We start from the raw sequence: 15,880 nt of genomic DNA, 5'->3' as shown, positions 1-15,880 counted from the left end.
TGAAAGGCCCCATTGTATGAGCAGTTTTCCATTGACATGTTGCATTAGCTGAATGTCTTGCACCTTCTTCACTGGCCAAAATTCAGACAATAGCTGCACACAACAGTATTGGTAAAACCTGCAGAACTTTTGCAAACTCATACACGTTAATGAGGATATGCAGAAACGTGCTTACCTATTAAAGTGGTGCCTCGCAAGACGAAATTAATCCATTCCGCGAGTCTCTTCGTCTAGCGGTTTTTTCGTCTTGCGAAGCAAGCCCATTGACGGCTTAGCGGATTAGCACTATTAGCACTATTAGCAGCTATTAGCGGCTTTTAGCGGCTTAGAAAAAGGGGGGAAAGGAAAAAAAAACCCCGCAGGAACTCGCAATACATTTTCGTCTTGCGAAGCAAGCCCATAGGAAATTCGTTTTGCGAAGCACCTCCAAATCGGAAAACCCTTTCGTCTAGCGGGTTTTCCGTCTTGCGAGGCATTTGTCTTGCGGGGCACCACTGTATAAACAGGAACCACGTAAAGAAGAATAAAGGAACAGCTGAAGTCGGCACATTCTCTGAGTCAAGTTCTGTGTGAGAGCTCATTGAGAAAAATAGATAGCCAGACTGAGTGGGCTCCTCAAGCAGGAGCCCAGCTCAATTTATAAATTTCCCATAAATATGAACTGGACCACAAAGAAATGTTTATAAAAAGGAATGGTGAGCCTTAAGAGCAAAGAAGAGGGACAAAAGAAACACTCTTGAGCTTCATGAGAGAGAGAAATTAAGATTACATGCACCACCTTCCTGGATCTGGCCAAGGTATAACTTTCTGTTTCTAGCAGCAACAAACCAGAAGCTTCTAAATCTCCCAGGCAGGATGCAAAGGTCATGCTAATAGCCTCACATCATTAGCAATGGAACAAGAAGAGCTGGAAGTTCCCTATTCAGAAATAAGGAAAAGAATGATGCATGGAGGGGATTGCACTCTGCAAAACTCTGCTCTGAAGATTTGGAAAGGGCCTTTGGGAACTGCATTGCATGATGCAGATTCATTCGCTGCTGAACCAAAGCTATAACTCTACATTCACTCCGATAAAAGGCTACGAATGCCTTTAATAACAAACCTCGCTCTTACTGCAACATGAGCAACCCCATCCCACCTTGCCATGTTGACAATTCACAGCATTTGTGCAAAGAAAATTAGCTTGTTTGGGCAGTCAACATCAGATAGTTTGCAACCCTGTAAGCAAGAGCCAGGAAGTCCTTTGGTCCATGGGGTCAAGAAGAGTCGGACACGACTAAACAACAACAGCAGCAAACCAGTCCAAATACTTTTACTGAGGTACCTATAGCCAGTCCTGATACCTTTCCTACCTTTCAATCCAAGGACTGGTGTCTTTAGCACAGAGAACATGCCTAGAAGTCTAGAAACCCAGAAATAGTTTACATTGCTGGTGGAGATAAGCAAAGACATCCAGCATGCGTGTCCATTACTGAAACTCCATAGCACCTCATATGTCAAGTGCTCTGTGTAATGAATTACACATCAATGTGCTTACTTCAGTGTTTACATATTTCATTGATTGAATATATACACTTTGGTGGGCTAAACCAGGAATGCACTTCTTTACTGTAACCATTGCCCTTCTCATTGACGTGAAATGTGACTCAGGAACATTCTGTGAAGCAATGAAAATGCTTTAAAAGGCTGAAGGGCCAGCACAGCACACACACCCAGTTTAAAGGCAATTCGCTTCTGTGCTGCAAACATCATCCTTGCTCAAATTCTGACAAATAAATTTTGTCTTTTCCCCAATGTTTCCAGTATTAATGAGTTTATAATGTTACTGTCATTTTGAACCCGCATTTTTATTTTGAATATATTCTGCAAATTTGTGAGTTTTATTTTCTCTGCACTTTTTGCCAAAGGAAATCATGCAAATGAGCTAAACAAATCTGCTGGCAAAGTAATCACTAAAACGGGCCGATATAACTACCAGTATTTGCTACCTATGGCTCAGGGTGGATTTGATTTAAATCAAATAGATATAAATCACTAGTCAGTAAGACTTGATTTGAATAATTTTTTACCGTATTTTCCGCTCTATAACACGCACCCGACCATAACACGCAAGTAGTTTTTAGAGGAGGAAAATCCATAGGCATGCCACCCATAGGCATTCCCTCCATAGCACGCACAGACATTTCCCCTTACTTTCTAGGAGGACAAAAGTGAGTGTTATGGTGAAAAAATACGGTTTTTTTTTTACAGAAAGACTCATTCTTGCTGGTATAATCTTAATATTTACAACCAGATGAAGGTTTCATTTTTTTTAATAATAAATTTTCAGAGTAGTTCTTACAGTTATATCAAGAATTACTGATTTGGTTATACTATTAGAAATACAAAAACAGATATTTATGAAATTATGGTGAGGTTTAATAAGTAAACTGCTTATATTTGGACAACCTTTCTGCTGTACTTTATTGGAAGGAGAAAAACAATCATTTCCTTAATAACAATTCACAAAAGTATAGTGGTTACATACTCTGGTTACATACTCAATTCGTTCTGGAGGTCCGTTCTTAACCTGAAACTGTTCTTAACCTGAAGCACCACTTTAGCTAACGGGGCCTCACACTGCCGCCGCACGATTTCTGTTCTCATCCTGAAGCAAAGTTCTTAACCCGAGGTACTATTTCTGGGTTAGCGGAGCCTGTAACCTGAAGCGTATGTAACCTGAAGCGTATGTAACCCGAGGTACCACTGTATACCAAATAGTTCGTAAACAGGGCTGTTCTTAAACTGAGGTACCACTGTACAGCTGTATGCATAAGCCACACATCTCTTTCAAGAAGTAAACACACAGCCCCTGCCAAAATTTCTTTAACTTCCCTAACTGAAAGGCTACCCATAAGAAGCAGGAAAGAGATATGCTACCCTACAGGAAGGCTGCTTGGAATCAGCAGTGCCCTCCCCATCGTCAGATGAGGTAGGCAGCGTTGGAAGGGGACTGGGATGCAGAGAAATCAAAACTGGCTGAGTCCATCTTCGTGCTGGGTGATGGCGCTCTTTCTCTGTGTCCCAAATCCATGCCTTCATTTGTCCACCCACAGCACTGATTATCCATGTATTACCCCTGCCGCATCTATGTGAATACAGCGCAAAAGAATGTCCGTTTTCACATTGCGATTAGACACACCCATTGGGGGCAGGGAATGCATAGACAGTAGCATCCGAATTTCGCTGAAGTCATTAGTGGAACCTCTGCCAAGTTCAGCAGGGAATCCCTGGAGTTTTCCCCCAAAAAATGCCTTTCAGACTGCAGGTAAAGTGTGGTATCTCCCTGTCAAGAAATCTTTTTGGGTGGTGCAGCTGCTTCATTATACAATATTGCTAAGAGACACATCCAAGCATTGCTAGAGCACAAGGGGGAATCAAATCAATACTTTTTTTTATTTATTCTTTCAGTTTAGGGAGAGGTGCCAAACTCAGACAAGAACTCTCTTTATTTTCATTTTCTTTTCTTTTTTACTGATTCAATATTGGCTGGAGACCACTAGACTCGTATGTTAGAAGATGGCTGGGAGAAAAATAAAACCACTGTTTGTAGGAAGGGACATGCAGTCCTTTGAGCCTTGTTGCCTTTTCAGTGCCTAGACCGTGAAGACCCTGAAAAACTCACTGGGTAACTTATCCTGAACTCTTAGAATAACAAGGCCATGAAAATTTTGCGAAACAATAGTTAGGCAATAGTTATTTTGAATACCTAGACAGCTTACTGTAGAGGGGCAATGCATGATTTACACTTGGGGGGTGTATTATTGTTCTGTTTCTTTTTTATTGTATTATTGTTCTGTTTCTTTTTTATATATAGATTTGCTGAATGTGTCAAAACGTTTGTTTGCTGCACTTGTATTGTGGTGGCCTATGGCTTTAAACAATGAAGTTTATTCACTCAATAGTTAGGCAGAAACGTCTGGAAATTCTTGAGTTTCTAGACTGAAATTGAGTTCTGGTCAGGACTGGCCCTACTATTAGGCAGACTGGGGGAGTGTGCCTCAGGCGACAGAATTTCAGGGTGCTACTGAACTCCAGAAAAGTACTAAAATCTAGTAATTGAGCCATTTTGTGTGCATTCATAGAACATGCAACCATGCACACACGGGCTGTTTTCGGACCTGGAATGCTACACATGGGTTCCTACTATGGGCTATGGCTGACAATAGGCCTTACTTACAAAGCCAGACACTTCTTATCAATAAAGGGAAATTCCATTCATTATCATGAGCACATGGCAAAGTCTGAGAGTAGGGGGGGGGGCAGCTTGCCAAAATGCACCCTGCAAAACAGCTGACCAAAAACTTCATAGTTAACAGCTCCTTTTTGGAACAGTCACCTGACCCAACACTTTGCCTGTATGGTCATATCAACAACACAGAGGGTGGAGGTTCTGTGCCGTCCTGAGCTAAACCTTCTGGAGATGCAAGGAATTCCTGCCTTAGTGCGCTTTCAAAAAGAGTTACGGTAAAATGTCCAATTAAAAGTTATACACTCATGATCTATACACATTGCAAGAGTTTTTTTAAAAAAGGTTTGAAAAGCATTAGCATCTTTATTTGGATGCTTGCACTGGGATTAGAAACCAAAGGGTGTTTAAATCTCTTCCATTTGGACAAGTTTTATATCTACTTGAGTTAATGAATTTTTAATATTGAAGCCCATGGATGACAAAGGCTTGACTCCTGAAGAGGACTTTATTTCGAAAGCTTTCTGGCTGATTCATCTAAATAGCACTTATTTCTAAATGTAATCTGGCCTATAGGTAGAATACAGAAGTGCATTCTTAGTATTTGTCTGTATGTTTCATCATAGTGTTTTAGGTAAGTCTGCCTTTTTGAAGTTGTATTGTGTTAAGGAGAGCGGAACTTTCGCCCCCTGTTTTTTTCTGTGCTATTTCAAAACACAGACGAGATGTGTTCCCATTTTGGCCTCAAATACATGCTGAGGACCGCCATATCCATACCAAGAAGGAATGAGGCTTGCTTCTCACCAATTCACTGCAATGGAATAGGGACTCCTGCATAATGAGCTGGCTGACATCAGAGAACAGGAACATTTCACCTCAGGAAGCAGAGCTGGAATGAACAGCCCTCCCATTCTCTCCAGGGTGCTTGGGGTTTCAATGTACCAGCAACAGAAAACAGCACCAGAGAAGATCCCTGCCCACATCCCTAGTATAGGCCATTTAGCTCTAGAGATGTGGATCAGCACAGCTGTCCTTAGTTAAACCTTGGATTCAAACACTGGTTAAGAAGAAAACCTTGGTTTGGGGTAGTTGCAGTTATATGCCTACGATGGTGTTATGCTTACATGTGTGTCTTATGGGGGAGTTGGAGATTCATGCTGGAGAGGAAAGGATTTAAAGAAGGAGTTTGTAATTCTCACAGTTTGCTCCCATTTAGGAGATTGACAAAGTTCACTCTTAATGAACGGAAAGAGTCCACTTGAATGAATAGCCAGGCACGGTGCCCAATATTACAGAACTTGGATTCTCAAACACTTATCCTAATTTTGACAGGCTCACGGTGGAAATATTGGACCCTATAAAGTATGGTGGCAGTTATTTATGAAAACTCTGACCTTGAAAGAATTCTTTACCAACAAACGGATAGTTCAGTCTCTCCTATTCTAAATTATGTTTAGTCTGCTATAAACCAAATAAATGAGTCTGCAGTACCTATGACTAAACTTCTCAGGCTTTCAAGGCAACTGTTCTCCTCTCTAGAATTAAGTCGTGCTCTTGTTCACAATCTGGGACCATGATGTTAAAGAAACAACGTAGTAGACATCAGACAACTGTGTTGATGGGAAGCAGAAAGGGGAGCAAATCTGTTGTCGTTTGCAGGGACAGGGACAGGGAGGCAGAGTGAGAAAGAGCAAAACATAAAAGGAGGCAACTACAAAAGCAAAGTCTCATTTCAGCCCCTACTCGTTTTCCAAATGCAAGGAATAAGGCAACATTTTCCATTCTCATTATCTCCCGACAAATTTAGGTGATAGGGATATGAGCCGTCTCTTATCATTCATATGTGAGTGTCTAAAAATCCAGACATGATGATGGCCAGGGACTGGAACCAAGTTTGTGCTCCTGTGTCCTCAAGAACAAAGTTTTGGCTCTGATTCCCGCTAATCATGTGCTTTGAAGCTTTTCTGTGAGTAGGTATTATGAGAGCTAAAAATGCCCAATGAAAACTTTTTTCCCTATTGCTCTTGGGAACCGTATTTTAAACTACCCCCTGGCCAAGGAACAATACTGCAGAACACAAAGCCACCTTTGCAACAGTGAACTCTAGATATAAACAATGCAATCCTAAGCAGATCTGTTGTTGTTGTTTAGTCATTTAGTTGTGTCTGACTCTTCGTGACCCCCTGGACCAGAGCATGCCAGGCACTCCTGTCTTCCACTGCCTCCCACAGCTTGGTCAAACTCATGTTGGTAGCTTCGAGAACACTGTCCAACCATCTCGTCCTCTGTCGTCCCCTTCTCCTTGTGCCCTCCATCTTTCCCAACAACAGGGTCTTTTCCAGGGAGTCTTCTCTTCTCATGAAGTATTGGAGCCTCAGCTTCAGGATCTGTCCTTCCAGTGAGCACTCAGGGCTGATTTCCTTCAGAATGGATAGGTTTGATCTTCTTGCAGTCCATGGGACTCTCAAGAGTCTCCTCCAGCACCATAATTCAAAAGCATCAATTCTTCAGCGATCAGCCTTCTTTATGGTCCAGCTCTCACTTCCATACATCACTACTGGGAAAACCATAGCTTTAACTATACGGACCTTTGTTGGCAAGGTGATGTCTCTGCTTTTTAAGATGCTGTCTAGGTTTGTCACTGCTTTTCCCCCAAGAAGCAGGCGTCTTTTAATTTCGTGACTGCTGTCACCATCTGCAGTGATCTACTCAGATGTAAATCCTACTAGGTAAATGCATTTAGGATTGAAGCCTAAGGCTGAAGTTCTTAGAAAACCAAACAAAGAAGAAGGTAGATGAAATGCTTAAAAGCCAAACATAAAAGCAGGGTGATGGTCTATCATCTTTAAGGAAGAAATCAAATGCAGATGGTAGAACTAGATCAATCAAAGAGAAGAAAGGAAGCATGAGGCAACTGGTATGTAATATGCTACATATATAATGCAAAGTGTAATGCAAATTGTGAAATAGTAGATGTTCACAAAGAAATATTTATTGCTCGTGATCACATGGGAAGTTGTGGAGGTGTGGAACTTCCAAATAAGCCACAGATAAAACAGACAGGAAATTTATAGTGCCAGTCTGCAGCAAGTAAACATATTTAGCAGTGTTCTTCAAGGTGCCTATCCTGGCCAATTGTTATATTAATAGTAAACAGTCACAAATTTGAAGGCTACTGGCTTTGATGGCTATGTGCTTCCTGCAATTGGAGGGCAGTATGCCTCTGAATACTGCAAGAGAGAGAGCACAGTGCTGCTGTTTGTGGAAACAGGATGCTGGACTAGGTGGGACTTTGGCCTGACCCAGAAAGGCTCCTCTTATCTTCTCCTATTTGCTCTGGACAGCCAGTGTGATCACCCAACTCACATCTTCTCATGAAATCCTTGTTTTACACACTGTGAAATCAACCCTGTATGCTTCAGAATTGGATCAATGTGAGACTGGTTTATATACTGAACTGAATCACTGAAATTCTGTTCTGAATGTTATACAGTGGTACCTCGGTTTATGAACTAAATCTGTTCCGGAGGTCCGTTCTTAAACTGAAACCGTTCTTAAACCAAGGAGCGCTTTCCCTAATGAGGCCTCCCGTCGCCGGTGCCCTTCCACCATTCAGATTCTGTTCTTAGACCGAGGTAAAGTTTGCAAACCAGGACACTACTTCCGGTTTTGCAGAGTTCGTGAACCAAATAGTTCGTAAACAGGGCTGTTCTTAAACCGAGGTACCACTGTATTCTTTCCTTCTACTTGTCAGAGACTTTTAAGTTCTGTTGAAGGACTAAGAAAACATTTTTTCTTATATCAGCTCAATAAACAGTTATGGGTTTGCAACTAAAAGCTAACTGACCGCCGTTCTGGGTAGCACATGGCTCTGGTTCAAGTGATTTGGTTTGACTTATATTTGAATGTTGCATGAGCCGCTGTATTTGGTCAGTAGGACAACATAATCTAGGTGATGTTGGCAATCAAGGAAGCCGTTGTCGTGATGGAGTAAAGTGCAAATTAACAAGGGGAGAATCTTGCTTTAGAATGCAGCTAATCTAATCTATCTATCTATCTATCTATCTATCTATCTATCACATTACACCTTGCCTTTCGACACAACTGGCTCTGCTGACTTACAGCAAAATTCATCTTTCAGTCCCTCCATTGCATGATGAACCTTGTTTCCCTTTCACCAACTATCCTTCTTAGTTCAATTCTTTACATATCAGTCTATCTTGGCATGGTGTTTTCCAACAGAAGTCTTACCTATAAGGATCCGTAGGGTCTTTGGCATCACAGACGTCAGCGTGACCATGGCATACGCACCGTCCTCCAATGCTGATATCTTTGATACTGTAGTAATACTAAAAGATCGCAGAATGGTTTGTCCTTGTCACTTTGCAGACATCGGCCATATATTCTCTCCCATACAAAGGAATAACCTCATGACACAAATGCCCAGCTACTTCAAGATAAATAACTCAAACTTTGTCAGTGATAGGATTCCATCTGACACATCCTTTACGAAATTATTGTTGAATGATGGATCCATCAGTCAAAGAAGTATTCCTTACAGGAAGAGCACAGTAATATTAGCACCTCTGCCCTGCCTGGTAATTGCCCACACTCTCATACAGGGTGTGAGAGAGGATCAAAGGCTTACGGTGTCATGGCAACAGTATTCATAACTCTGCTTATCACAATGCAGCTTTAGGGTGACATCACAGAAACGTCATGGGCTGTGTACTGAGCAACAGACAAGATAGAGGCACTAGCAGGTCCAATGTGGTATATGGCCTAATGAAGGCTCCAAGGGCCAGACAGAAAGCATTCAGGGCATTCAGCCTCTAGGGCTGAAGTCCCATCCCCCTGGCTTAGTAAAACTGACAGCCCAGGACATTATGCCAGGCAAGGCTAAACAATTTGCAACTTTTGCTCTTTATTGTCTCTGTTCTAAGAGCAGACCACCATCATTCTGAACAATATCAATAAATACTGGATTCCTGGATAAAAGCATACAGGGCTTTGAAATCTGCAGAGCCTCTGAGGAGATATTTAATGACCTAGTTAATCTCTCTCATTTTGTGTGGGAGTAGCACGACAACACCCACCCCTACCAAGGTGAACCAATAGGTTTTATTTCTTTAAACAATACTTTGGGGCATTTCTTCCTTCGTCTGGCAGCACCAACTGCAGACTTAAAGCCTCTTCAGTGCAGGCTACAGTAAGTAACACCTGCTGGTTATTGCAGAGCTAACAAACAAGCAGACTGGGATATCCCCCATGCTGGACTTTGCCAAGGATGTTGTGTGTAGCAATCAGCAGATGCCTCGGGTGTTGTTGGGTGGGTGGCTTTGTTTGTTTGTTGGCAACCAACGTTCTCCCCACCACCCCCAAGCAGATTGCAGATTTATTACTCTAGACATCTGCATATAACACTCTCCACAACTGCGCTGTTTGATAGACTGCAACAATGATCTCAAAGTCCAAAATGTCTCTCCATAGGAAGGGTTGAGCTGTTGGTCATGCATAATTGGGTTTGTGGGTGGGAATGTTACCTAACAAAGTATCACACATATGTATAAAGGGTTAGGAACTTTTTAGTTGATCAAGGAACTTTTTTTTAGTTTAATATTTTTATTAAATTTCTTTTTATAATATGTTAAATAATTTTGATCCTAATAGGTTCAGAATAGGCTTAAACTCATATATGAATGTGCCACTGAGCATATATTCCAAAGGGATATCCAGTGCATGACAGAACTTTAAAATCTTTTTGATGAATTTTACGTGCTATTTTTAATAAGCCGGCCCTGACATTTTTTCCTGTGTTGAACTCTCTTTACCCCATGTGCACTTTATTGCAAGCAGAGAAAATCAAGCCCAAATGCAATATATAAATCCTGTTCTATATACTGCAGCCATTTACATGCACATAGTATTGCCATTTATTACAACACGCCCTCACTTCCGTATGGGAAACTGGTAACATGCAAAGTGCAATTTAAATCCAGGTCACCCAGGAACAAGTCCTGTAGACCACTCAGTCTACTGATGCCCTAATTTTACCTTTAATCTTGAGATATATTTTTCATCATCATCATCATCATCATCATCATCATCATCATCACTATTAAACATTAGTGAATCTAATCTAATAACAACATTGATTAACTGTTTTCTGCTTGTCCTGAACAGGAACTACTCAGAGAAGACCCACTGAAATTAATGAATATGGCTAATGAAGGTCCATTAATTTCAGTAGGTCTACTCTGGCTAAAACTTAGTTGGATACAACCCTGTTATTCACGGTAGTCATTTGGAAGATGAATAAATGTGTAGAACCTTTTCCATTGGAAGGATACCATAGTACTCTGTACCATTTACTCATCTCTCTAATGTTTCCAAAAGCTACTGCTCCCACGCAGATTTGACTGATAAGCAAAGAGGAGCTTAGAAGCATCTTACCCTCCTCGTCACGGTCGGGTCTCGTAAGGCCTTTCCCATCAGATGCCCAAGTAGGGTGTTAGTCCGCAGGAAGCGTAATCGAATGTTGGTGGCTTTGGTGAAATTCCTTAGCAGAGGAGAATAAGAGAAGTTCATGGCTCCCGGACGCCCGTTCACCAAAGAGACCACAATCTGTAGAAGCAGAGTGAGAAAGAGAGGAATATTTTAGGTGATAGAAAATGTGTGTGTTTCTCAGTCCGGAAATATGCTTCACCATAGCAGTGGATCAATACAATTCTCATCTACTCATTTAAATTACAGTGGTACCTTGGGTTAAGAACTTAATTCGTTCTGGAGGTCCGTTCTTAACCTGAAACTGTTCTTAACCTGAAGCACCACTTTAGCTAATGGGGCCTCCAGCTGCTACCGCTCCACCGGAGAATGATTTCTGTTCTCATCCTGAAGCAAAGTTCTTAACCCGAGGTACTATTTCTGGAGTCTGTAGCGGAGTCTGTAACCTGAAGCGTCTGTAACCTGAAGCGTCTGTAACCCGAGGTACCACTGTACACTATACTACTATGATCAGAGCAAGTAACAATGGGAGGAATTCAGCATCGCACTGTTAAAAATGCTGCATCAGTACAAGCATTTCTGCTTGTACAACAGAACAATCTCTCCTCCCACACCACACTGTTCTAGGGATTCTCCCTACCCCCCCCAGAGTTAATTTAGGGGGTGGGGGAAGAGGGAGGAAGCCCCATTGCACTAGCAGAAGTGGGTTTCTGCTAGTGGGACCTGTTAACTGAATCCAGCCCAATATGTTCTTATCTTATTCCTCCATGCAGCAAATCTCCGAGGTAAGTCACAACTGCTCCCATTTTACAGATAAGGAATTGAGGACAAAAGATTATGACTCATGGAACGCCATGCTCGTGGCTCAACTGAAATGTCAAAAGCTTTCCAGGTCTAGATCTAACATTCGTATCAAAAGATATCACTGGTTCTCTGTAAATTGTCTTTCAATAATGTAAGCAATTATCAACTTGACTCCTGCACACAAAATAGGAACGTACAAACTACAGAAGAGTAAACTGACCAGTCAGTTATAGCTTGCCATTGAAAAGTAAGTGGGGTTGGTATAACCAGGTTGATCCAAGCTAAGTTAGCTGAAGGTTCACATTTGCTGTCAATGGCTACTAACCATGATGGCTATGTGATATCTCAATTGTTGGAGGTGGTATTCCTCTGAACAGCAGCTAGAGGGAATCACAAGTGGTAAGAGCACTGTTGGACTGTGGTCCTGCTTGTGAGCTGTCCATAGGACTTTTGGTCTGATGCCACAGGGTTCTTATGTTCTTACATTCTTATTGAGATCAGTGCGATAACTTAGTCAGGATTTAAGACCCACTAATTCATTCCAAAGGGATTCAATTCAACATACACCATGTCGCCAAGCAATGAAAAAAAATCTCAGCTGTAATCCACTTCAGCATTCGATATGGCAAACTTAACATGTCATGCCAATATCACATACAATTCTGGATTTCTTCATTTAAACATTCTGCCATTGTCACAAATGCAAGGTATCTCAGAGGGTATGTGGGGAATGAATAAGGCATCTTTAGGCACAAGGCAACAGAGACCTTAGCTGCAACGAACAAAATCCCATACATGGATGAATCTGTTTCAACTGAGCTGCACTCCATTCCAATCTGAGCAGCTGCTAATCAAATCTCTCTTTATTATTTCACCCAGTGCTGAAAAATGCAAACATGCCCTTAAAAAATTGAATTAATCCCTTTGGTAAAAATTAACCAAAATAATTCTGCACTTCCTTGCGTTCCCAGACCTTGTGTCCCTCCCCCCCTGCAATAAATCGGCCCCTCCTCCTGCTTAAACAGAATGCTTTGAGGACAAGCATGTCTGTGGTTGAATGAACTCTTTACACCCCACCGCAACCCTTTACCAATTGCAGCAGAGTTTCTGTCCTGGAACACAGCATCGGCACAGCTGGAGGAGTTCCGCCAGCATGACTCAAGATTACAGCAGAATTTAGCAACAGGATGTGCCAGAGTTTCCCAGGCGCAATATCCCATGGCCTATTATCAGCTTTGGATAACTCAAGAAACATTCAGAAAGGTAAAGTTCACTGGACAGGGCGACAGCTTGCTTATCTCCCAAGAGAAAGGAATATCACCGCAGAGCCTATCTTCCATTTCCATGACTCTTCTGGGCAAGAATGGAATTGGACAGACGGTACAGCGTTTGAGATCCCAAAAATCCAATCTTTCATTTTTTTAAATAATTTCTATGTCTCATGGCCACAGAATATGGTTTGGAAAGGCACAGCTAATGCTTGAAGGAGATTTAGAAACCAAAGGCTAGACAGAACTTACAATGGCTTGTAAGGCTCTATACAGTTCTTTATTTGAAGTGCCTTCCCCCCCCCCATGAATAACAACAACAACAACAAATTATTATTATTATTATTATTATTATTATTATTATTATTATTATTACCCCACCCATCTGGCTGGGTTTCATATTTTGTTGGGCGGCTTCCAACAAAATATGAAAATACAATAGTGTGTCAAACATTAAAAGCTTCCCTAAGCAGGGCTGCCTTCAGATGTCTTCTAAAAGTCTGGTAGTTGTTTCTCTCTTTGACATCTCTTTGATATCACAACAACCCTGTAAGGCAAGTCATTTTATTCCCACTCTATAATTCCAATAGTATAGATAGGTTTGTCCGAGGTTACCCAGTAATAATATTCAACACTCTGTCTACAGGTTCATGCTCTCAGAAACATCAACATATGGAAACCTGGGGGGTATCCTTCATACCTTATGTTAATTCAGCATTGATCATTTTAAATACAGGACTTGAACTGGGTGATGTGGGTTTTTTTGGGGGGGGGCGGAGAAATCCTACAAAAATTAGGCTAATTTGCACCTGAAAATTGTCAGTTTGCATAGTTTCTGGTGTCATAGATCAAATTAAGCATGCTCATTTTACTCGTATTTATTATAGAATGCTAAAAAGTTTCAAACTGCTATGCTTGTCAAATCCATTCATAGTTACTATTGAACTTACAAAGCAGATTTTTTTTTTTTTTTTTTTTTTTTGCAGAAAAATTAAGCACAGGGGAAAAATAGAACCCACATCACTGCTTTGATGCACAGCCAGACAAAAAATTAAAGAGTTTACCTCGCCGTTCTCCAAGGGGACAATTCGGGAGTATTCAGTGGTGCAGATGGCGTCATCGTCTTTGGTTATCCGTTCCAGAGTCCTCAGGCCAAATTTCTCTATACAATCTCTCTTGGAAGCTATTGAGCAGAGAAGTCAAGAGGTGAACATTTTAGTTGTGTGAAATGAAATATTAATAATATTCTGCAATTGTATTAGAACTTCCAAATATTCAAAGCGCTTCATCTACTTGAGTGTAATCCTCATGTCATCCCTGTAAAGCAGATCAATATTATCTTCCAATATTAGTATATTTGAAAACCTTCCTTTGGGGTTTTTAAAGCAGAGGTTAGATGCCATCTGTCATGGATGATTTGGCTGAGTTTCCTGCATTGCAGGGGGCTGAACTAGAGGACTCTCAGGGTCCCTTCCAACTCTACAATTCTACGATTCTATAATTCCTGAGGCTGAGGAAGAGTGGCTTGCCTAAGGCTACCTAGTGAGTTTGTGGCAGAGGCAAGTATAAAAAAGAACTCCCTGATTTCTTTGATAGGACACGACACCAGCTCTCCAGCATAAGATAGGACAAACGCAGAAAACAGACATGGAGCACTAGGGATTCACAGTGATATACAATATATGATAGCTTTATTGTCATAGTCCCATGCAGAACAATGAAATTGAAAAACTACATAAAACATTCAAAAACCCCTAAAAACTCTGAAACCCCATTTTAAAATACACTATACTATAGAAACCCCTTATGCTGCGTTTAGAACCAGAATTGCATTTGCGTAGAGGCTGTTTCTCAGGCGGCTAGTCCTGGCCTTTATAACCCTATACCTTCTTTCAGAAGACAGAAGCTGAAAGAGATCATTTCTGGGGTGCGCACTATCCTGCGTTATCTCTGCAGCTTTCGTATGGCACCTGGCAGCATAGATTTGATCTAAGGTGGGAAGAGTGCACCCAATTATTCTCTCTGCAGTCTTTACAACCCTAGACAGCATTGTTTTTTCCCTGGGCGTGCAGCTCCCAAACCACACACACAGACCATAAGTGAATACGCTCTCCACAGTGCAATGGTAAAATGCCACCAACAGGTCTTTTGAGAGATTATTTTTCCGGAGGATTCTCAGAAAATATAACCTCTGCTGTGCTCTCTTCACCAGGTCTTTGCTGTTTTCTCCCCAGGTTAGGTCGTCTCTCAACTCCATTCCCAGAAATTGAAACACCGAGACCTGTTCCACGCACTTCCCCTCAATAATCAAGCTCAATCAAGCTCAGACAGTGAGATTTGTTTAGGGAATATCCTACAAAGTGCAACGGTGGCTGCTTTGGGGAAGGGTTGCAATGCAATGAGAGCATCTGCTTTGCATGCAGCAGGTACCAGATACTATCCCCAGCATCTCCAGGTACCTGTGTGAAATTCTGGAGAGCCACTTCCGGACAGTGTAGACCAGGGGTCTGCAACCTTTAAGACAAAAAGAGCCACTTGGACCCGTTTCCAAAGAAAAAAAAACTGGGAGCCGCAAAACTCGTCATTATAAAAATAACTTTTTTGTCACTTTTTTATTATTTCTTTGTTTGACCCCTCAGAATTATTCATCCTCATAGAAATAAATGTTAAATTAACAAGTTACCATTGTGTGTGTGTGTGTTCTTCACTCCCCTTCAAAACAGTGACCAGCGTACATGCCCCCTTTCAATGTAGCGGGCGGGCGGGCGGGAAGGTGACGTCGGGACGGTGCGTGACTAACGCACGCACTGCCCCCATGCGACGTCACAGCCAGTACAGCGCCCGCCACAGTGGGGAGCGTCGGGGCGCACAATGCGCCTCCTCCCCTCGCTAGTATCTGCCCCGGAGCCGCGGCAAAGGTGTAAAAGAGCCACATGCGGCTCCGGAGCCGCGGGTTGCAGACCCCTGGTGTAGACAGAAATGAGCAAGGTGGACCAATGGCTTGACTCATCTTATGATTCCTATGCATTTGCAAAAGAGCCATTAGTTGGCACTCTGAAAAGCGTCTGAAAACCTG

The 15,880-nt window shown here is 41.9% G+C and overlaps 1 protein-coding gene across 1 annotated transcript in view; it reads right to left on the bottom strand.

The window, feature by feature from the left end:
- LAMA5 (laminin subunit alpha 5) overlaps positions 1-15,880 on the bottom strand; it is a 195,859-nt gene that overhangs the window by 102,818 nt on the left and 77,161 nt on the right. Inside the window, exons 4-6 of the mRNA XM_081868208.1 lie at positions 13,869-13,987; positions 10,682-10,852; positions 8,480-8,577 (exon numbers count right to left, since the gene is read on the bottom strand). Coding sequence (XP_081724334.1) covers positions 8,480-8,577; positions 10,682-10,852; positions 13,869-13,987 — 388 coding nt within the window. The remainder of the gene's footprint in view (positions 1-8,479; positions 8,578-10,681; positions 10,853-13,868; positions 13,988-15,880) is intronic.

Source organism: Podarcis erhardii, assembly GCF_964252035.2.
Source record: "Podarcis erhardii genome assembly, chromosome: 6".
Classification (NCBI taxonomy): Eukaryota; Metazoa; Chordata; class Lepidosauria; order Squamata; family Lacertidae; genus Podarcis; species Podarcis erhardii.
The sequence above is the reverse complement of the archived record's forward strand: the minus strand, read 5'-3'. Positions and strand labels throughout refer to the sequence as shown.